Source organism: Otolemur garnettii, unplaced genomic scaffold (genome assembly GCF_000181295.1).
Source record: "Otolemur garnettii isolate 467f Iridium unplaced genomic scaffold, OtoGar3 scaffold00251, whole genome shotgun sequence".
NCBI lineage: Eukaryota > Metazoa > Chordata > Mammalia > Primates > Galagidae > Otolemur > Otolemur garnettii.
Window position 1 is genome coordinate 184,152 of NW_003852646.1, and position 21,457 is coordinate 205,608.

Below are 21,457 nucleotides of genomic sequence, written 5' to 3' on the forward strand. Positions count from 1 at the left end.
TTTGAACAGACATTTATTTGAGTTGTGTCTGTTTTCTTGCCATTAGGAGGATGCTACGACTATTTTGTTCATCTCCCCTGGTGTAGATGAGCAGGAGTGTTTCGAGAATGTGTACCGAGGAGAGGAAATGCCGTGTTCAAGGCTGTACATACCTGCAGTTTTGCCAGGCAATGCCAACTTGTTTCCAAAGTGGTTGTGCGGATTTGAATTCTTACTGAGAGTACATACCAATTCCTGTTGCCCAGCGCACTTGCCAACACTTGGGAGATTATCAGATTACATCCGGTCTCTAGTCTCTTAAACATAAAGTGGTGTCACTTTGGGATCCCTTTGCATTTCTATGATTACTGATGAGGTGGTTGTCACTGTTTTACATATTTGTTGATCCTTATGTTTTCTTATTCATGAAATGCTTGGGTATGCCTTTGGGTTGCTTAACTTTCTCATATTGATTCATTGGAGTTCTTTGTATATTTTATGTAATAGTTTTTTTTTGTTTTTTTTTTTTTTTTTTTTTGCAGTTTTTGGCCAGGGCTGGGTTTGAGGCTGCCACCTCCAGCATATGGGGCCGGCGCCCTACTCCTTTGAGCCACAGGTGCCACCCTCCATTTTCATTCTTAATAAGAGAAGCTCAAATGAAAGTACATTGAGATTCCAGTTTTCATCTGTCAGAATGGCAAGAAGCCACGTTTGGAAACGTATGAGTTGGTGAGGTTGTGTGGAAAGAGGCAGTCCTGTAGAAAGCAAAACATGTCTGTATCAAAACCACAGGTGCACATACCACTTCTGGGATCCACTTTGCTACAGATAATTCACATGTAAGTAAAATGATGCTATAAAGTACGCCCAAGGTATTCACTGCTGTTAATGGCTTGTTGGGAGACTGAGGCTAATTATTTGCTCTCTGAGCCTTGCTTAACTCATCTGTCAAACCAGATGACAGCCTCTAGCTTCACTTACCAAAAGGGCCAAGAGCCTTAAACCAAATCAAACACAATGCAAAAGAGCCTGACAAATGAAACTGTACCCACATGAACAGCTGTGATTATCAGGGAAAGGCTAGCAAGGAGGCTTTTAACCAAACCCTTAACATACTGGGCTGGAAGGTAGACCCTCCCTCTGGATCCACTGGGGGTAGCTCTGCATGACTCATTCTGGCAGCTCTGCCAAGAGGTGGGGTGGGGTGGTGAGCAATACTGACAGAGAGGCCCATTTCCTTCCTTCTCTCCTCTCAGCACTTGTTTTCTGCTTTTGGCAGCAGCGTGCTGTGGGACTCGTACAAGTATTCCTCACCCTCTCTGTGCTCTTTGACATAGTCAATACATTTTCTGCATAGCAATTGTGTACAAAAATAAATCAGCCCCTGGCCAGGCGTGGTGGCCTATGGTTGTAATCCTAGCACTCTTGAGATGCTGAGGTAAGAAGATTGCCTGAGGCCAAGAGTTTGAGCCTAGCCTGAGCAAGAGCAAGCCCCCACCTCTACTAAAAATAAAAAATCTATCTGGTCATCATAGCAGGTGCCTATACTCCCAGCTACTCGGGAGGCTGAGGCAAGAGTTTGTGGTTGCTGTAAGCAAACAAGGCACCATGGCACTCTACTCATCTCTCGAAAAAGAAAAAAATTAGCCATGCACGATGGCTAGTGCCTATAGTAGCTATAGTTCCAGCTATTTGGGAGGCTAACATAAGAGGATCACTTAAACCCAGGAGTTTGAGGTTGCTGTCAGCTGCGATGTCACGGTACTCTAGCCTGGATGACAGAGACAGATAACTTCCAGCCTGGTAAAACCTTCCTTTCCTTGAGATTCCAGTTTTCATATGTCAGAATGGCAAGAAGCCACATTTTTGGAAACATACTGAGTTGATGAGGCTGGAAAAAAAAAACAAAAATGACAGTCTCAAAAAAAAAGACAGTTCCTGAATAAAAGCGCTCACAGGCAGGTAGGTTAAAAGCCTTGACAAGTGAATAGAATATTACAATGCAGTGTGACACATGACAAAACAGACACATATACTGGTATGAAACGCAGTATGAAACACCAGTTGGCTGGGAGCACACTAAGGTCGGAAAGCTAAAGCCCAGTCTGACTCCAGTTGTACTTCTTTCCAGCTGTGGGACTCTGGGAAAGTTATTCCCCCCCCCCCCAGTTTTCTGAGAGCCTTGGTACCCTCAGGGGCAAAAGGAGCAGTGAGGATTCTGATTTCTTTGCAGGAAGTGCTTAGCATTGCATCTGGAGTCATCATTTAAGGTCTCTATATATGCTGTTTATATCATTGTTATGTATGAGGGCATCAGGAGAAAGCAGACAAGACACCATTTCTGCAGAGGAAAGTGTCAGAGACGGCTAGAGCAGATGAACTTAAGCAAGGCCTGCCATGCAGCAGAAGCCAGATAAACACTGAGGAGTTTGCTCTGTATTCAAGGAAAGGGTTTACTGGGCAGAAGGATCTGTGAGTACAGAGGTTTAGGGCTATGACATCGTGGCTCTACCTACAAACCAGTGTTACAGCTCATTTACTCCTATTCTTTTCTTTTTTTTTGAGACAGAGCCTCAAGCTGCCCTGGGTAGAGTGCTGTGACATCATAGCTCACAGCAACCTCCAACTCCTGGGCTCAAGAGATTCTCCTGCCTCCATCTCTCAAGTAGCTGGGACTACAGGCACCTGCCACAGTGCCCGGCTAGTTGCAGCCGTCATTGTTGTTTGGCGGGCCCGGGCTGGATTTGAACCTGCCAGCTCAGGTGTATGTGGCTGGCACAGCTGCTTGAACCACAGGTGCCGAGCCCACATATTTTTTTCAGTAGGTAGATACTCTGGGTGGGAAAATGCTTAATACTATTCAATGACAAACCAAGGTTGGACAGATGCCTCACCACACAGGTCTCCTTTGTGGGTGACTGTTATAAATATCTCCCGCAGCAATGTTGAGTCAGCATGGGAGACCTGAAATCTGAATGATGGAAACAATAATAAAGATAACATTTACTGAGTACTTTCTAGGTGCTAAGCACTGTTCAAGGTGCTCTACATGAATTCACTCTTACAAAAAAACCCACAAAGCAATACTTTTAATAGCTCCATTTTACAGATGAGGAAACCGAGGCTCAGCGAGGTGAAGTAATTTGCTTAGGACACACAGCTGTCAGAGCCAGGAATTCAAACTGAGGCAGTTCCAGACCCCAAACTCTTTTTATTTTTTTATTTTTTGAGACAGAGCTCAGTAGATTGCTCTGGCTTCACAGCTCACAGCAACCTCAAACACTTGGGCTTAAGCAATTCTCTTGCCTCAGCCTCCCAAGTAGCTGGGAATACAGGCGTCCACCACAATATCAGTGGGTGATTTTTGTTGCAGTTGTCATTGTTGTCTTAGCTGGCCCATGTCAGGTTCGAATGTGCCAACCTCGGTGTTATGTGGCTGGTGCTGTAACCGCTGTGCTATAGGTCCCCCCAATACCCCAAACTCTTGGCAACTATTTCCTAGAGGACCTCTCTTTCCTACCTGGAACTTTCTGTTGGCAAGTGTGACAATAAGGTGCTCCAAAAGCCTAAGAGCTATCTGAAGAACAGAATGCTGGCAGCAACTGAAAAGTTCATCTTCGTAGTTACAAAAGCACTAAAAGTTGTTAGGACTCTACCAATTTGATTGTGATTTTTAAACCAGATGCCCATATGCAAATACAATAGCTCCTGAAACACAATTAGAGTGGGGAAAAAAGCTGACATAATAGCAAAAATAAATTTAGCTTCCAATGTTCAGTTATCAGGGCGGAAGCAAAAGCAATAAGGGAGGACAGATGCCCAGCTTGCAGCCATTGGCATGGCTCAAGCTCTGGGAGCACTGCTTCCAGGCCATGCCCTGGAAATTATCCAGAATTCAGGCACCATTCTGGTATTGTTGCCCCAGCTGCAGACCCCAGGGTCTCCCTCCCTTATCAGCACATTTAGTTACTCACCTCTCCATGATTATGTTTCCTGAACTAACCTCCCATTCCCCTTCTTTGGCCCCCACTGCCACCATCACCACAATGCTAGTGCATTGAGCTAGTCTCCTTATACTTCTTTCTCTCTCTGCCTATCACCTTCCCTGCCAGGAGCTCTTTTTAAGGCCTCCACCTGACTGTGTCACCACCTGCTAAAAAACCTCTGGAGCATTAACTATTAGGCAGCCATTAAATAAGAACTGAGGTCACTGCTGGGGGGTAGAGTAAATTGATACAACTTCTACAGTGGATCAGTTGGTAAAATCTATCTAAATAAAAAATGCACACAGCCTATGATCCGGCAAATCAATTTTGAGAAATTTAACCTATAGATAACTCAAATACATTGCTGGGTCCAACTAGAGTTTCTGATTCAGAATTTGCATTTTTATCCAGTTCTCAGGTGATATTGATGCTGCTGGTCCAGGCACCACACTCTTGAGAAGCACTGTAGAAGTGCTACAAATAAGGCGTCCTCAGACTATGTCCTGCGGGCCACATGCAGCCCACCTAGGACATTTATGTGGCCCGCTGGGTGTTTTTGCCGCCGCTGCCTGTCTTGCTTAGCAGCCGACTCGTCCCAGGGCCTGCAGTCCAGCCCTCCAACGGTCTGAGGGACAGTGAACTGGCCCCCTGTTTAAAGTTTGAGGACCCATGCTCTAAACAAACTGTGGGGCACCAGTGGGATACAAACAGCTGTTAAAGAGCCCATAACATATGTACTGACACAATTGGATCTCCAACAAATATTTGGTGAAAAAACCAAGATGTGAAAGCGTGTCTGTGTGTATACACATATGTAATATGTAATAGTTACATTTAAAAAAAGGGAGGGGGAAATCATATGCTTATTTATTTGTAAAAGCACACAATCTCCCAAGATAGACATGTAAGAAAACAGGTGACAGGGGCTGCCTCAGGGGAAGGAAATTGGGCAGCGTGGGTGGGAGACTTTCACTGTGTATCCCTTTGTACCTTTTGAATTCAGTACCATGGACACGTATAACTTTTCCTCCCCACCATAAAAGGACGAGATAGAGCTACATGTATTGACATAGGCAAAAGAAACAAAGAAATGTTAAAGAAAAAAATCAAGTTGCAGAATATGTACTATACAATCCCATTTTTATAAAAATAAATAAATTTACATTTGTGTCATATGTGTATATACACAGGCATAAACACTGTATGTTTGTATATACACAGAAAAAGTTCTGGTGGTTACACACTAAACAGCTAATTGGAAGGAGCATGTAACTTGTTTCAAGGAGTAATACTGAGTTTTTTTCCTTATACTTCTGCACTGCTTGAATTTTTTACAAGTATGTAGTATTTTTGTGACTACAGTAGAACCTCCATAGTTGACGACCTTCCTACACTGACCACCTCCTTAAGTTTATTTAATTTTCATAGACTGGACAAGCACCACATGTACTTATTGTCCAGTAAGCCTAGTTCCTTATGTTGACTGGTTTGTTATAGTCCCTTGGGTGATCAACTTAAGAGGTTCTAATTATCAAGTTAAGCATTGTAGTGCCTTCAGCATTGTCCCTCAGAAAAGGCGACGGGCTCTCTAAGCATCTTCTTGTCACTGCATCTAAGCCCTCCCCTGGGCTCATGTCACACTCCTCTTCGCCTCTCTGAACACACCTGTGGTTCCATGCCTCCCTCTCCAGTCTGCCTGCTGAACTCCTAGCCATTCATGCAGACAACTGCTGCCCCCTCCAGGAGGCATATCAGAATTCAATCTAGCTGTCTGGTCACATGTCTGTTTCTCCTTGGTAACTGAGCTCTGTGAGGGCAAAGCTTGGCCTTCTTTGTCTTGGCACTCCTGGTACCCAGCCCAGAGCCTGGCACAGAGTGGGGACCCAGTCCTCTTGGCTCAGAGGCTCCTCTGTGTTACAGGCCAAGGGCCTCTGAACCAATCTGATGTTCAGCTATCAGCAGGGCCAGATTAGCTCCTGTCTGGGGATGTAGGTCTCCAACAAGAATGAGCACTGCTCTGAGACAGATCCTCCCTAGGTTACTTCCCAACACACTCCTGGATGCTCTGCCTTCTCCTCCCCATGATTTCACAATTTGCCTCGACGGTTATAGACTCTTTCACCCCTGGGAGAATTCTGTCCTCACACTGGCTTTACGGATCTAACACTGATGGGAAATCAAAGCTCCTAGGTCCCCACATTAACTCTTTTCTTTCCTTGCCAAATGACCAGGGAAATGATTCCGGCTAGAAAAGGGAGGCATTTGGCTTATTCTTTCTCTAGGTCAAAACACCACTTGAGTGAGCTTTTAGAAACATCTGTATGAAGGAAACTAGCCCTGGATTAGGACTAGGCACACCTGGTGATCAGAAGTTATTTCTTTGACTCTTAGTTTCTTTTTCTGTACAATGGGTGTAATAAAATTGGCTCTACCTGCTACACTCAGTTGCTGTAAACATCAAAGGGGATAAAGGTTTTCAAGCAGAGGTGTCCAGCTTTTTTTCTCTCTGCCACACATCGGAAGAAGAGCTGTCTTGGGCCACATGTTAAATAAATAAACACTAATAAAGCAGATTAGCAGGGCTGGGCTTGATGGCTCACCCTTGCAATCCTAGCATTCTGGGAGGCCGAGGTGGGTGGATTCTCTTAAGCTCAAGAGTTCAAGACCAGCCTGAGGAAGAACAAGAGCAAGACCCCCATTTACACTAAGAACAGAAAAATCAGCTGGGCACTGTGCCAGGCACCTGTAGTCTCGGCTACTTGGAAGGCTGAGGCAAAAGGATTACTTGAGCCCAAGAGTTTGAGGTTGCTGTGCGCTATGATGTCATGGTACTCACGCCCAGGGCAACTGAGTGAGACTGTCTCAAATTAAAAAAAAAAAAAAAAGCTGATGGGGGGGGGTGGGAAATAGTTTGCTCATACTTTTTATGATATCCAACACCACAGATAAGCAAAAAATGTCTTCACAAAATCAGCAGACGGCCTATGAGCCACAGGTTGGACATCCCTTATTGGTGGTGGCAGGCCACTACGGTGACTGGTCTTGTTTGTAATTTATATATCCTCCAACCCTGCTGCCTTGCAGGAGATGCCTGGGATGTATTTAGAGGCACAATACTTTTTTTTTTTTTTTTTTATAACTTTTATTTATTTTTTGCAGTTTTTGGCTGGGGCCAGGTTTGAACCCACCACCTCTTTTATATGAGACCAGCGCCCTACTCCCTTGAGCCACAGGCACTGCCTTTTTTTTTTCTTTTTGAGACAGAATCTTACTCTGTAATCTTGGCTAGAGGGATGTCACATCATCATAGCTCTCTACAACATCAAACTCCTGGGCTCAAGTGGTCCTTCTGCCTCAGCCTCCCAAGTGGCTGAGACTATGGGTGTATGCCACCACACCTAGCTAGTCTTTCTATTTTTAGTAGAGAAGGGCTCTTGTTCTTGCTCAGGCTGGTCTTGAACTCTTTTTTTTTTTTTTTAATTGAGATGGCGTTTCACTATGTTGTTCTTGTTAAGAGTGCTGTGATGTCACAGCTGACAGCAACCTCAAAGTCTTGGGCTTAAGTGAATCTCTTGCCTTAGCCTTCCAAGTAGCTGAGACTACAGATACCCGCCACAATGCCTGGCTATTTTTTGTTGCAGGTGTCGTTGTTTAGCTGGCCCAGGCCAGGTTTGAACCCGCCAGCCTCGGTGCACTTGGCTGGCGCTATAACCACTGTGCTATGGGCACTGAGCCAGTCTTAAACTCTTGACCTCAAGTGATCCTCCCACCTCCATCTCCTAGAGTGATGGGATTACAAGAATGAGCCACTCCTCCAGGCCTTAACACTACCCTCTGCTCCACCCAACATCAGAATCTCCAGTTATCTCCCAAACAGCCTCATACCTCTCAGTTTACCTGGTTTCTTCTGCTTATAATGCCTTCTCCTAACTGAAACTCAACCTTTATATCAAGGCCCAAGCTGCCTCTAGCAAAATCTCCCCACTCTGCCCTAGATGTCCTCAACCTTTCTTCTTAAACCCTGCAGCACCACTTGTATTACGCTTAGAGATCTAATTATTCTCCCTTCATTCAGACCCCTGAACTCCTTGGTGGCAGGGCTCTGACCCACTCATCTTTACAGCAATCCCCCGCCTTAGACAATAGTAGAAGTTCAGGAAATACTGCTGCATGGAGGCTGCTTTCCGAAGAAATTAGTGATGCATCTGCAGAAGGTGCCAAGAATTAATTACTCAGACCGTTTGGAGAGCTGCTTTGATCAAGTTGCCTAGCCTTATGCCACACTGCCCTCACCTCCTTTATCCTGGTCTATTTCAGAACTTCTCTCTGCCTGATAGGCATGGTAGAGAGACTTAAAGCCACTTGAATTTTGCTTAGAGGAGACAGAATAAGGAAAATGGGGTCACATCTGAGTCTCTCAGCCTAAGTCCTGCCTATCTTCTTTTGTGTCTGACCACTGAGAGCCAGTAGTGAGTTCTCTGCTCTAGGGGAAGGAAGGTGGCATGTCTCAACCAAGCTCAAGCTGGGTAGTGTTTTGAGAACATGAGCTTAAGCAGTTTCAAAACTGGCAGCTGCTTTGTGGGGCTGCTCTCTTTGGGTAAGACAGCTTCCGCTTAGGTCCATCTTCAGGTCTGGGTGGAGGAAGAGCAGTGGGGAGCTGCAGATTAAGAGACTGTGGAGGAAGGGAGAGGGTGTCAGGAAGTGAGAAGGTAAAATGGGCTAGAGTGAACTTAACCCTTTCTGATCCTATGTTGAACCTATTCTGACGTGATTTTATTTTGTTGTTTATAAACAAAAATAAGCAAAAATAATTATTTTATGTAACCTAAAACAGATAATAAAATCATTAGATGAATTCATATTTATATTTTTCTCTTTTAAAACTGTAAAATAATTAGAAGCAATCCATCAGCCTCTTTCCTGCCCAAAAGAAATATGAATATGCAGGCAGCAGGAAAATTGGACTGGAAAGAGTTAATATGGTGGAAAAGTGTGTGGAAGGTGAGGGGGCGGAAGGTGGGAGGTGCAGAAGTCCTCTTAGGTATCCAACAGGACATATGTTAAGGAAGGCCACGGATGGGTGTGGCCTTCAAGAGAGGCCATCAGTGGCTTGGTTACTCAGTAGGCTGGACCAATTTGGTGGAAGGACTGTTGGGGGTATGAGGGAGAAAAGGCTACATTGAGATAGTTAGGGACTAGGTGGGAAAAGGGTCAGGAATGTGGACCAGGGTCTGGGTTTTGGCTGGGACAGGTCCAAGGTTAGATGGTAGTTAGGGAGAGGAAATCAGCAAAATTAGATGATCACGTCTGGTTAAAAAGTAGAAACATCAAAGGTGCCAGGTTATTAGGAGCCAGCTGACAGGAATTGGATCCAGAAAGTGAACTGACAAACTGGGGGCTGAGGATTGTTTTTAAGGAAGGGGGCAAGAGCCTGATCTGGGGGTTGTAGTGAGCATCGCAGGTGCCACAGATTCCAGTAAGACAGGAATGAGAGTTTGGCCCTGGGGTGGGGTGAGGCAGATTCCTGACCAATGGTGACAAGATATTGTACCGTTCAGGGTCCTCGGGCCCAGTATCCCAGCAGGTACAGATTGGGGTTGATTCAGAGCTTACGATGGGGCTGGTCTGGCCGGGCCCAATAGGCTCAAAACAATGAGTTCCCTAATTGCAGTGTAAGGATCGGTTGACAGTGTTCCCAGCCGCGGCATGATGTATCAGGGTCCGGGTTGGGGGGGCAGGTAGAAATAAATCCCTATTTCAGGAAGGTGTCAGCGCCCAGATCCTGAGGTCATACTGGTTGGCGCGAAGTGGGCCTGGGGTGGAGGGAACTGTGGTGACCAGTGCAGGGCAGGGTCGGTGTTCAGGGAGAAGAGGTGTCCGTCCCGCCTAGGAAGGGTCCGTGTCAGCCATATCTGGGATAGGGGTGGAAAGGCCCAGTTTTGCCGCCGACCCTACCTTGCTGCGGGCGCAGCGCACAGAGCGCAGAGCGCCGAAGAAGATGGGCAGCAGCGCCATGAGCAGGAGGCTGCCGTAGGCCAGCGCGATGCCCTCGGGCGTGGAAGGCGGTCGCGTCGTGCCGTTGGTTGGACTGCCTGACTCGGCGCTGCCGTTGTGCGGGTCGCTGAGGGCCGAGTCCATGGCGAAGGTGCGTTCGGGATCCGACTTTAGCTCCAGCCGCAACAGCAGGACGCAGATAGAAAGACACTGGCGCTGCGGGGAAAGCCACGTTCCCCTAAAGCAACAGGAAATGACGTATCGCTCTTTCTATACCGCTTCGCGCACGCGCACGCATGTACGCGCGCGCGTTCACTTCTCCCCGCCCGCTCGCCCTCTAGCGGTGGCAAAGGGCTGGGCGGCGGGTTGCTAAGCAACCTGCTAGGTTCAGAAAGGAACCCTGGACCACTGCGGTGGGCATCCATCCGAAAAGAGACCTGAGGACCCCAATCCCCAGTTGCGTTCCATCTTCTCAATCCCAGGCTCTCCCACTGTCCACAAATCCTCATTTTCTTAATGAAGAATTTGTTTATTCATGCACGAATCCATTCTATATCCGATTGTTTATTCACTGATTAAATAAATACTTGTGTCCCACCATATGCCACTGTCTAGACTCGGGGACACTGAAGTGAACAATACAGGCAAAAGTTCGTCACTATCTTCATGAAGGTTGCACTTTAGTGTGTGTAGGAGGTTGGGAAGACAATAAATAAAATGAACAAAATAAAATGTACAGTCTGCAAGATGTAGTGTGTGACACAGCATGTTAATCCACTTAAATAATTTAGAGAAAAATGAATCAAAAAGAAGTCAGGGAGTTTGTGAGCTATGCAAATGTATTGCAAATCTATGTGCCAGGCAATAATAATCCCTTCCCAGTTCATGACCCTGTACAGTTTATAAGGTTTGTGGCTATTATCACAATTGGAAGAAACTACTTATTTAGATTTATGTGATCCTATTTTTAATATTGGTCTTCAAAACAGAAAGGTTAACATGTACACATGGTAAAAACTCAAGAGTACAGGCTGGGCAAGGTGGTCCACATCTGTAATTCTAACATTCTGGGAGGCCAAGGCAGGTGGATTCCTTGAGCTCAGAAGTTCGACACCAGCCTGAGCAAGAGCGAGACCCCATCTCTACTAAAAATTGTAGAGATGTGGTGGGAACTTATAGTCCCAGCTACTCAGGGGGCTGAGGCAAGAGGATCTCTTGAGCCAGGTTGCTGTAAACTATGATGCCAGAGCATTTTACCCAGGGTGACAGAGTGAGATTCTCCCTTAAAACAAAACAAAACAAAACAAAACCCCTCAACAATACAAAAGGGTACACAATGAACAGCAAGACTCCCTCCCTTTTTAGGTTCCTGGCCTTCCTGAAGGCAATCACTCTTTTTTTTTTTTTTTTGAGACAGAGCCTCAAGCTGTCCCCCTGGGTAGAGTGCCGTGGCATTACACAGCTCACAGCAACCTCCAACTCCTGGGCTCAAGCGAATCTCCTGCCTCCGCCTCCCGAGTAGCTGGGACCACAGGCGCCTGCCACAACGCCTGGCTATTTTCTGGTTGCAGCCGTCGTTGTTTGGTGGGCCCGGGCTGGATTTGAACCCGCCACCTTGGGTGTACGTGGCTGGCGCCTTAGCCACTTGAGCCACAGGTGCCGAGCCAAGGCAACCACTCTTAATACTTTCTTGTATATCATTCTAGATTTTCCTTGTCCATTGGTAAGCATATATACTCATTTACTCTTTCATTCAGCAAATCATTATAGCATACCTAGCACATAACAGGTGCTAAGCTAGGTTCTGGGAATCTAAATGCTATAAATGAAACAAATATAGGGCTGGGCCATGAATGGCCCAAGGAAATCACCTTGGGTAGAACACTCAAAGAAGGGCTGACACCAAAAGTGTAAAGGGGAGCCAGCTGAAGGATAAGAATTCTAGGTAGAGTTATGTACAAAAGTCTTGAAGTGAGGAAAGGCTCAATAAAGGAACTGAAAGATGATCAGTGTGTCTGCAGGAGAGGAAAAGGGAGCAGATGGTGCAAAACGAGGTCAGATTGGTTGATGTGAGTCATCTCACATTGGGCTTGGTGGACCATGGATGAATTTTTTTCCAAGAGAAATGTGAAAGTAGCCAAGGGTGTTATATAGGGGAGTGGCATATTGATCCTTAAATTTTTGGTAATTTTTTGTTTACTATCTGTCGTCTTTGCAGGAATTTATGGTCCATGATGCTCTACTACTCACTGTTGAATTTCAAGCACCTGGAATAGTGCCTGGCACATGGTGGGCACTCAATGAATGGATGAATGAATATCCCACTTTGTTTTCAAACAACTCTTGAAAACAGATAGAAAATTCATATTCTCATTTTATAGATGAGGAAACCGTGGCTTGTATGGCTCATATAGCCTGCCAAAAGCAGAGTCCTGACTTAATAATTACAAGCCTTTTGATTCCATGTCAGAGAATATTTCTTCCACTTATATCTCACATCTGCCTTTAGATAAAGGCGTTTCCCCAGTACTAAAATATTTCATTATTTCTGCATCTATTCATCTTTCCTCTTATTGAAAACCCACATCGTGCTCACTGATGACCTTTGTTTTCCAGACTTTCCCTCAGGTTTTCCCCTGCCTCTGTCCATTCTTACCCCATATTATTAGTAAAGCTGGAAAATCCACAAGGCTATTTTCTTGTATGAACTACAGCTTCAGTCTGGGCAGGTAGGCTTGGAAATTTGAGCTTTAATCTCATTCACTGCGTTATTCTAGATGTATTTATAACAGCATGCAAAGGAACAGGACCTGCCACATAGAAGGGACGCAACAAATGTTAGATGATTAGAAGCAAGAGGGAATGAAGTGAGACTTAGGTCCCCTGATTTTCACTTCCCACCTGTAGGCCCTTGAGCAAGTCACTTTACTATGACTATGTTTCAGTTTCTTCCTCTGGTAAATGACAGCTGTCAAATGTAGGATCCTCTTGTAGTTCATAATTATGATAATTGAGTTTTCATGGGTTGATGTGAAACATGCCTGTCTCAAACCTTGTTGCGATGTCAACACATTTTTGTCTGAAGTGAAAAGAAAAAACAACCCAGGATTGTGTTGAGGAAGTAAACTTGGAAGACAAAATGCTAGATATACATTTGGCCTCTTGGTTTCCCTCTTTACACTGGCTGCTGGGAAGCTCACTTTAAATTTGCATCCCACTTTTAGCAATGATACAAACCCTACAGTGTACTAGCCTCACCCTGACTCATCTTATTACCTTTACTTGTTCACAACTTTCACATCTATTAAAAAAATCATGTTATATTTAACTGTCTTCTGTTAGTAGCTTTAGATAATTTTTCAGAAAGCAGAATTTACTTTAGATTTATTCAATGATGATTCTTTTTTCACATGTAAATCTTATTTTATTTTTTAAAATTTTATTCATTCATTCATTTATTTATTTTTATTAAAACGTAAACACAAAGGTCATATATACATTAATGCATTTGTGGGGTACAATGTGCTGATTTCATATAGAATTAGGAATGCTTACATCACACTGGTTGATACATACCTCATCTCATTTACTTAATTATTGTGTTAAGACATTAATACTCTCAAGGATGATTCTGTATGGGGAAGTATTGGAGCTCATCCCTGTGAGGGAAACCTATGTGGAAAAAATCCAACTTCTGCCGGCCAGAAATCTGTAGTCTTCAAAAAAGTAGGGCAGGGAGAGTAAAAGATAAATCCATGACTGTAAAACAATACCAAATATGTTAAGTGTGTAGATGGTCGGGGGTGAAGAGCAAACAAAAAAGGCATCCCTCTGGTGTGATGGTGTCGAGAGATGTGTTTGTTAGTTTTTTTTTTGGAGACAGAGCCTTACTATGTCACCCTCAGTAGAGTGCTCTGGTGTCACAGCTCACAGCAACCTCAAACTCTTGGGCTTAAGCTATTCTCTTGCCTCCGCCTCCCAAGTAGCTGGGACTACAGGCACCCGCCACAACACCTGGCTATTTTTCTTTTTTCTTTTTTTTTGAGACAGGAGCCTCAAGCTGTCCCCCTGGGTAGAGTGCCGTGGCATCACAGCTCACAGCAACCTCCAACTCCTGGGCTCAAGCGAGTCTCCTGCCTCCGCCTCCCAAGTAGCTGGGACCACAGGCACCCGCCACAATGCCCGGCTATTTTTTTGTTGCAGCCATCGTTGTTTGGCGGGCCCAGGCTGGATTCGAACCCGCCACCTTGGGTATACACGGCTGGCGCCTTAGCCACTTGAGCCACAGGCGTCGAGCCTATTTTTCTTTTGTTGTTGTTGCAGTTTGGCAGGGGCCGGGTTCGAACCTGCCACCCTCGATAGATGGGGCTAGTGCCCTACTCACTGAGCCACAGGCGCCACCCTGTAAGTATTCTTTTGAGACAGGGTCTCACTCTGTCGCCCAGGTTGAAATGCAGTGGCATGATCATGGCTGACTGTAACCTTGAACTCCTGAGCTCAAGTAATCCCCCTGCCTCAGCTTCTGGAATAGCTAGAACTACAAATAGATGTCACCACACCCAGTTTATTTTTAATTTTTTTGTACAGATTGGGTCTTTTCATGTTAAGTGTGTAGATGGTTGGGGGTGAACCAGCCTGGTGATGCCAGGCTGATTTTGAACTACTCATCAAAATTTTGAAGCAACTCATCCACATTAGCCTCCCCAAGTGCTGGGATTACAGGCGAGAGCCACCTCACCCAGCCAAGTGTCTATATTGCTTACACATGCATACACATATCTGTATTGCTCACAAGATACTACACATCGAAGCAAATCATGTCTTAATTAATTTTGGATATTGTCTTTCTTTATGTTATATGGGAAACTCCAGCAGATTTAATGTGTTCATTCACTACCTAGTCAAACCCTATACATGTTCTTAAAACCAATCAAATCTGGTATTCTCATCATAAGATGTGGGATTAGTAGATTCCATGAAGACTTGTTTTTTTTCTTGCAACACTGGATTTCTAGGTGCCATTTGGATTGTGTTTAGAAGATGAAGAAGTATAGATGTTTCTTTATCTGAATCTCTTGAAGAGAGAGTGAGACCATGTGGAGACCAGCTGTTGACTGCAGGACATTGCCAACGGCTTTGTTGGTGACATTAGCTAGATTTTGAGCAGCCAAGGTATTCTTGGACGAGTTACTTGGAAGTGTTATTACAGTTCTCTTGGGCTCAAGTGATCCTCTTACCTTGCAGGAGGAATCCGTGAGCTGAGGAGTTCAAGACCAGCCTGAGCAAGAGCAAGACCCTATCTCTGCTAAAAATAGAAAAACTAGCCAGGTATCATGTCAGGCTCTATACTCTCAGCTGCTCAGGAGGCTGAAGCAGGAGGATTGCTTGAATCCTGGAGTCTGAAGTTGCTATGAGCTAGGCTGAGGCCATGATATTCTAGCCTGGGGAAAAGAGTGAGACTCTAGGAAGGAAGGAAGGAAGGAAGGAAGGAAGGAAGGAAGGAAGGAAGGAAGGGAGAGAAAAGAAAGGGTAAGAGGATTTTCATCCCCTTCCCTTTAGCAATCATTCCAAGAGTCCTATATATTAATAATACTTCTACTTATATTTAATTAGCCAGACCATAGTTCAACTCTATTAGTTGGAAAGCACTAAAGCTCGTTATTATGAATCTTACAATTGCCTAGATAAAAATTGAGTTTTCCTTTTCTTTCTTTATTTATTTTTGAGACAGAGCGTCAAGCTGTCACCCTGGGTAGAGTGCTGTGGCATCACGGCTCACAGCAACCTCCAACTCCTGGGCTTAAGTGATTCTCTTGCCTCAGCCTCCCAAGTAGCCACAATGCCTGGCTATTTTTTGGTTGTAGTTGTCATCGGTGTTTGGCAGGCCCAGGCTGGATTCAAACCTGCCAGCTCTGGTGTATGTGGCTGGTGCTTAGCTGCTTGAGCTACAGGCGCTGAGCCAAAAATTGAGTTTTCTTATGATGGGAGGAGAGGAAGAGAATGGAAGATAGGAGCTGATAGCAATCTGCCATTGAAGGGCTCCCAGGGGAGTGGGCATTTGAACCAGGTTGTGAAGGGTAAAGGAGACTTTATTGTCTATATTTTATTTTTTAATAGCTAATATATGTACACAATAGTGTTCTAATGATGTAAAAGGGAATCCAGTAAAAAATTCCCTGTTTGTAGTTCCCCAGGCTTCCTCTCCAGAAGTAACTACGGTCATAATTTCTTGGGGTGTACATATAAAAACATGTCTCTGGGCGGCGCCTGTGGCTCAAAGGAGTAGGGCGCCAGCTCCATATGCCAGAGGTGGCGAGTTCAAACCCAGCCTGGGCCAAAAACTGCAAAAAAACAAAACAAAACAGAACAGAACAAAAAAACCCCATATCCCTAAAAAAAGACAATAGAGGCTGGGCATAGTAGCTCATGCCCATAATCCTAACACTCTGGGAGGCTGAGGCAGGTGAATTGCTTGAGCTCAGGAGTTTGGCACTAGCCTGAGCAAGAGCTAGACCCTGTCTCTATTAAAAATAGAAAAATTAGCCAAATGTTGTGTCAGGTGCCTATGGTCTCAGCTACTCAGGAGGCTGAGGCATAAGGATCACTTGAGCCTAGGATTTTGAGGTTCTGTGAGCTATGATGCCATGGCACTCTGCCCAGGCCATCAGAGTGAGACTCTGCCTTAAAAAAAAAAAAAAGACTATTGAGTCAGGTGTGGTGGCTTACACCTGTACTCTCAGCTACTTGGGAGGCTAAGGTGGGAGGATTGCTGGAGATGAGGAGTTTGAGACCAATCTGGGCAACACAGTGGGACCACCATCTCAAAAAAAATAAGATTGGAATTTGTCTTAGACTATTTTGTGTTGCTATAACAGAATTCTTGGATAATTTATAAAGAAAAATGATTTATTTGGCTCATAATTTTGATGTCTGGAAAGTCCAAGATTGAGCAGCTGCCTCTGGTGAGGGCCTCAAGTTGCTTCCACCCCTGGTGGAAAACAGAAGGGGAGTGGGCGTGTGCAAAGAGAACGTGAAGAAAGGGGAAGCAAGAAAGAGAAACCAAGGAAGAGGAAGCCACACTCATTTTAACAACCTGATCTTTTGGGAACTAATTCATTCCTGAGAGAGTGAGAATTCACTCACTCCAGAGGGAAGGCATTAATCCATTCATGCAGGATCTTCCTTCATGAGCCAAACACCTCCCACTGGGGCCCACCTCTTAATACTGCCACACTGGGGACCAAATTTAAACATGAGTTTTGGCAGGGACAAACCAACTCTTAGCAAGAATATAAGTAGGCTCGGCACTTGTAGCTCAAGCCACTAGAGCGCCAGCCACATACACCGGAGCTGGGGGATTTGAATCCAGCCCAGGCCTGCCAAACAACAATGACAACCACAACCAAAAAATAGTTGGGCATTATTGTGGTGGGCGCCTGTAGTTCTAGCTGCTTGGGAGGCTGAGGCAGGAGAATCCCTTGAGCCCAAGAGTTGGAGATTACTGTGAGCTATGATGTTACAGCACCCTACCCAGGGCAACAGCTTGAGGCTCTGTCTAAAAAAAAAAAGAGTATAAGTTTACTAGTGCTTTGGAGAACACCGAAATACAGGGAGTTGAAAACAGAACAGAGGATGTTATTTCTGCCTAATATAAGGGAAAGAAAATTAGGAAAGGTTAGGGAGAAGAATAGTCCTTTTGAGATGGGCCTTCAACGATAATATGTAGGACTTTTTTAAAAGATGAGGGAAGAGTGTTCATGCAGAGAAAATAGCACAAGTGAGGGGATGATAGTGGATCAATCTGGGTCCAATCAAGAGATAGAAAACACACAGTAATTTAAACGGGAAATCTTCACGTGAAGAACTATTAAGCTATGGTAGGACTATAAATAGCTAAGTAGCTGTAAACATGAGGGGCCTAAAGGATACCCTAGGCCTAAGGGAGGATACCCAAGGAAGGACAAACCTGGAATGAGGGTGCTCTCCCCAGACTGAAGTTAGCCCTCGTTAGAGAAACTGTGGTTGTAGCCCCCTAGATGGGGATGAAGTCTGTCAGGTTGCCTGGGCCAGAGCTGGTCCACCGTTGCTGAGCAGGAAAGAACATTTTTGGGTATAGATGAGCCAAATTTGGCAGACTAGGATACAGAAGGAGTTGGGGTGCTGCTGTGGGGTCCAAGACTGGAGAACATGGTGCCCGTGTTGGGATAGACAAATCTCTAGGATGCAGGCTCTGGAGTTGAGTGTACGGAGAGAGTCAGGCACTGCTGTGGGCACTGCTGGAACCAGGAGCTGGAGAGGGCACCCTCTCAAAGAACCTAGTGCACTTCTGTCTATGGCTTAGGCCACAAACAGATGGTTCCAGCCAGTACCAGGGTCTGAAGATCAGGTGGCTGGCTCTGTAGACAGGCAGTCCTGTGGGGCCCTCATTCTGTGTGTGTTCAAGGGTGAGAAGTAGTTGTGGGCAACAATGAACCTAGGCTAGGGTGCAGGCATCTGTGTTCTCTGGGGCTCCTGGCTATGCTACTGTGGCCCTAGTTATATACCAAGAAAGGTATAAAGAAAGGTGCACCTGCAGGCACTTAGCCCTGGAGAAACTGTGGGCCAAGTAGTAGTGAAGAAGACAGCATGCTCTCCAGGGCCCTGGTAAGTGAGCCAACCTGGACCTAGAAAGGAAGGAGTCACTCTCCTCCAGTGTCCCTCTAGTATACTCTACTAAAAAGGTTCAACATACATCAGCAAGCAAAGGAGAGATATTTACAAGGCCCAGCTTTATTGTTACATGGTATAAAATCACGTGGCCTGGTTCAGGTTTGGACGATGGTACATGCCAGGCGCTGTTCTCATAGCATTTATTATATATACATATATATATATATTTTTTTTTTTTTTTTGAGACAGAGTTTCATTATGTCGCCCTCAGTAGAGTACTGTGACATCACAGCTCACAGCAACCTCAAACTCTTGGGTTTAAGCCATTCTCTTGCCTTAGCCTCCCAAGTAGCTGGGACTACAGGTGCTGGAACAACAATGCCTGGCTATTTTTGGTTGCAGCTGTCATTGTTTTTTTGCAGGCCCGGGCCGGGCTTGAACCCTCCAGCTATGGTGTATGTATGTGGCTGGCACCCTACTCACTGAACTATGGGTGCTGAGCCTGTTCTCATAACATTATGGGTGTTTTCTTTGATCCCACCAACACTAGTAAGGAATCATTGGTCTCATTTTGCAGATGAGATAACTGAGCCTTGCAGAGGTAAAGTAGCCAGACCAGGTCATGAAGTCAGCTATGAAAGGGCCCAAGCTTGAACTCAGGTCTGTAGGACTTCAAAACCACTGTTCCTTCCAATATCCCAGCTACACAGAAGGGTGAGTTTGGACAAGAGAGAGTAACTTAGTTTAGGGACAGTCTTAGTTGTTTTATTTTTTTCTTCAGTATTAAATATGTCTACATGCTCATTTCAGGTCAGACATTTGATCAACATCATTACAAAGTCTTAGTTATTTTTTTCTGTTGCCTATAACAGAATACTTAAACTGAGTAATTTGTTTTTTTCTTTTTCTCTTTTTGTATTTTTTGAGACACAGTCTCACTGTGTTGCCCTCGATAGAATGCTGTGTTGTCACTGCTCACAGCAACCTCAAACTCTTGGGCTCAAGTGATTTTATTGCCTCAGCCTCCCAAGGAGCTGGGACTACAGGTGCCCACCACAACCCCTGGCTATTTTTTTGATGCAGTTGTCATTGTTGTTTAGCTGGGCTGGGCCAAGTTTGAACCTGCCACCCTGGGTGTATGTGGCTGGTGCTGTATCCATGATGCTACAGGCGCCGAGGCATGATCCTCAGCTTGCCAAGTAGCTGGGACTATAGGCACCTGCAACAATGCCCAGCTATTTTTAGAGATGAGGTCTCTCTCTGGCCCAGGCTGGTCTTGAACTTGTGAGCTCAGGCAATCACCTGCCTCAGCCTCCCAAGTGCTGGGATTATAGGCATGAGCCACTGTGCCCGGCCGCTCCACTTCAATTTTTATTTTACTTATTACTGTGCTCAATCACTGTGATGGAGTTTAGATTTTCCAACCTTTTTAAATATGAGATCTGACAATTAAGTTTGTGAACTCTCCCTAGAAAAAGTGGTACATACCTCATTGCTGAATATCACTATGGTTACCAGATAAGCAAGGGGAGTACTTGGAAGGTGAACATAGTGCTATTCAGCAATGAGGTACGTAGTAGCACTTTTTCTAGGGTGAGTCCATGAGCTTAATTGTCAGACCTCGTACAATGACAGCTCTGATGGCCATTCCAGAGAAAGAGTTCCAAGATTATTTTGAAGGGTGCACTAGGCACTGACATGGGTTCATAGCTTCCCAAGGGGGAATACCTTGAAGGTGACTTCAGCGACATTCAGCAATGAGGAAGGTGGCACTTTTTCTATGATGAGTTTGCGAACCTAATTGTCCGACCTTGCATACATTCACACACATACACACACTCTCGTATGAACTATTAAATGTTTAATTAGTTACTAAAAGAATGAGCAAGGATTACTGGTGGATGCTAAAAGGGCTGGGAGGAAGGTCGTTAGGAAGGGAGCACTCAAGTGCGCCCTTAAAGGGTTAAACTCACTTAAAGAGTTCCCCCACAGGTCACTCAGCATTACAAGGGAACAAGTCTCCTTACTGTTGGAGTGAACTGGTAGAGAGTGAACTGGTGGATGCTCCCTTATCCGAGTGATCAAACGCAGCATAACCAATAGTGGGGCAAAAGGACAAGATGCCTTAGGGGACACATCACCTGTGTAGTGACAAACATGTTTGTCCTGGATTCAGTCACATGCGTACAGGAAAAATCAGGAAAAACCAGATTGTGGCATACTCTACAAGATGATGAACCTGAACTTTTAAAAAAATGTCAGAGCCAGGAAAGACGAAACAAAAACAAAACAACGCAATAGCCAGCAAAAACCTCAAACCAGTCTAAACCAAAAAACCTTGGGGGTTTGTTCTCAATAGAAGGAGACTGAAGAGAAGTGAAAACCAAATGTAATGTATCATTTTGGGTTAAATTCTGGATCAAAACATTTTTTTTTAAAGGCTCCATTGTGTACAGGTTATTTCTGCAGTGTGTGTGTGTATGTGTGTGTGTGTGTTAGTAGGAAGTAAAAGCAAACCTCGCGTGTGTCACAGGAGAACGGATGGACAAAATGTGCTGGATGTTCTCCATGGATACCCGGCAGCCGCAAGAAGCCACACCCCATGCGCATGCTCAGTTAGAGACACTGCATTCTGCTTTGGGGGAAGAGTAGTGGTTTAAGTCCTTTGTCCTGACCTTGTTCTTAATGGAGCCCCTTTCACTCTCAAAATTGTATCAGTGTGGATGATAATATATAGTCGCTATCTTTGGTCACGTTCCTTAGAAGCTGAGCTTGAGATGGGGGTGGCTGTTTAAGGGATTTTGGGAGGAGTGTTCTTAGGAGGAAGGGATGGAGGAAGGGCAGGAGAT

The 21,457-nt window shown here is 45.0% G+C and overlaps 1 protein-coding gene and 2 non-coding genes across 4 annotated transcripts in view; 1 reads left to right on the forward strand and 2 right to left on the reverse strand.

Moving 5' to 3' along the window:
- The window catches only part of HM13 (histocompatibility minor 13), a 53,400-nt gene extending 43,144 nt beyond the window's left edge, over positions 1 to 10,256 (reverse strand). For both annotated transcript variants that reach the window (XM_003802608.3, XM_003802610.3), the window contains exon 1: positions 9,921 to 10,256. In XM_003802608.3, coding sequence (XP_003802656.1) covers positions 9,921 to 10,103 — 183 coding nt within the window. In that variant the 5' untranslated portion in view covers positions 10,104 to 10,256. The remainder of the gene's footprint in view (positions 1 to 9,920) is intronic.
- Positions 10,257 to 12,941: 2,685 nt separating this feature from the next.
- Positions 12,942 to 13,044, forward strand: LOC111722433. The gene has a single exon (XR_002771234.1). It is a non-coding gene; the product is annotated as a small nucleolar RNA U13 (small nucleolar RNA).
- Positions 13,045 to 19,381: 6,337 nt separating this feature from the next.
- Positions 19,382 to 19,446, reverse strand: LOC111722437. The gene has a single exon (XR_002771237.1). It is a non-coding gene; the product is annotated as a small nucleolar RNA SNORD78 (small nucleolar RNA).
- Positions 19,447 to 21,457: the final 2,011 nt, after the last annotated feature.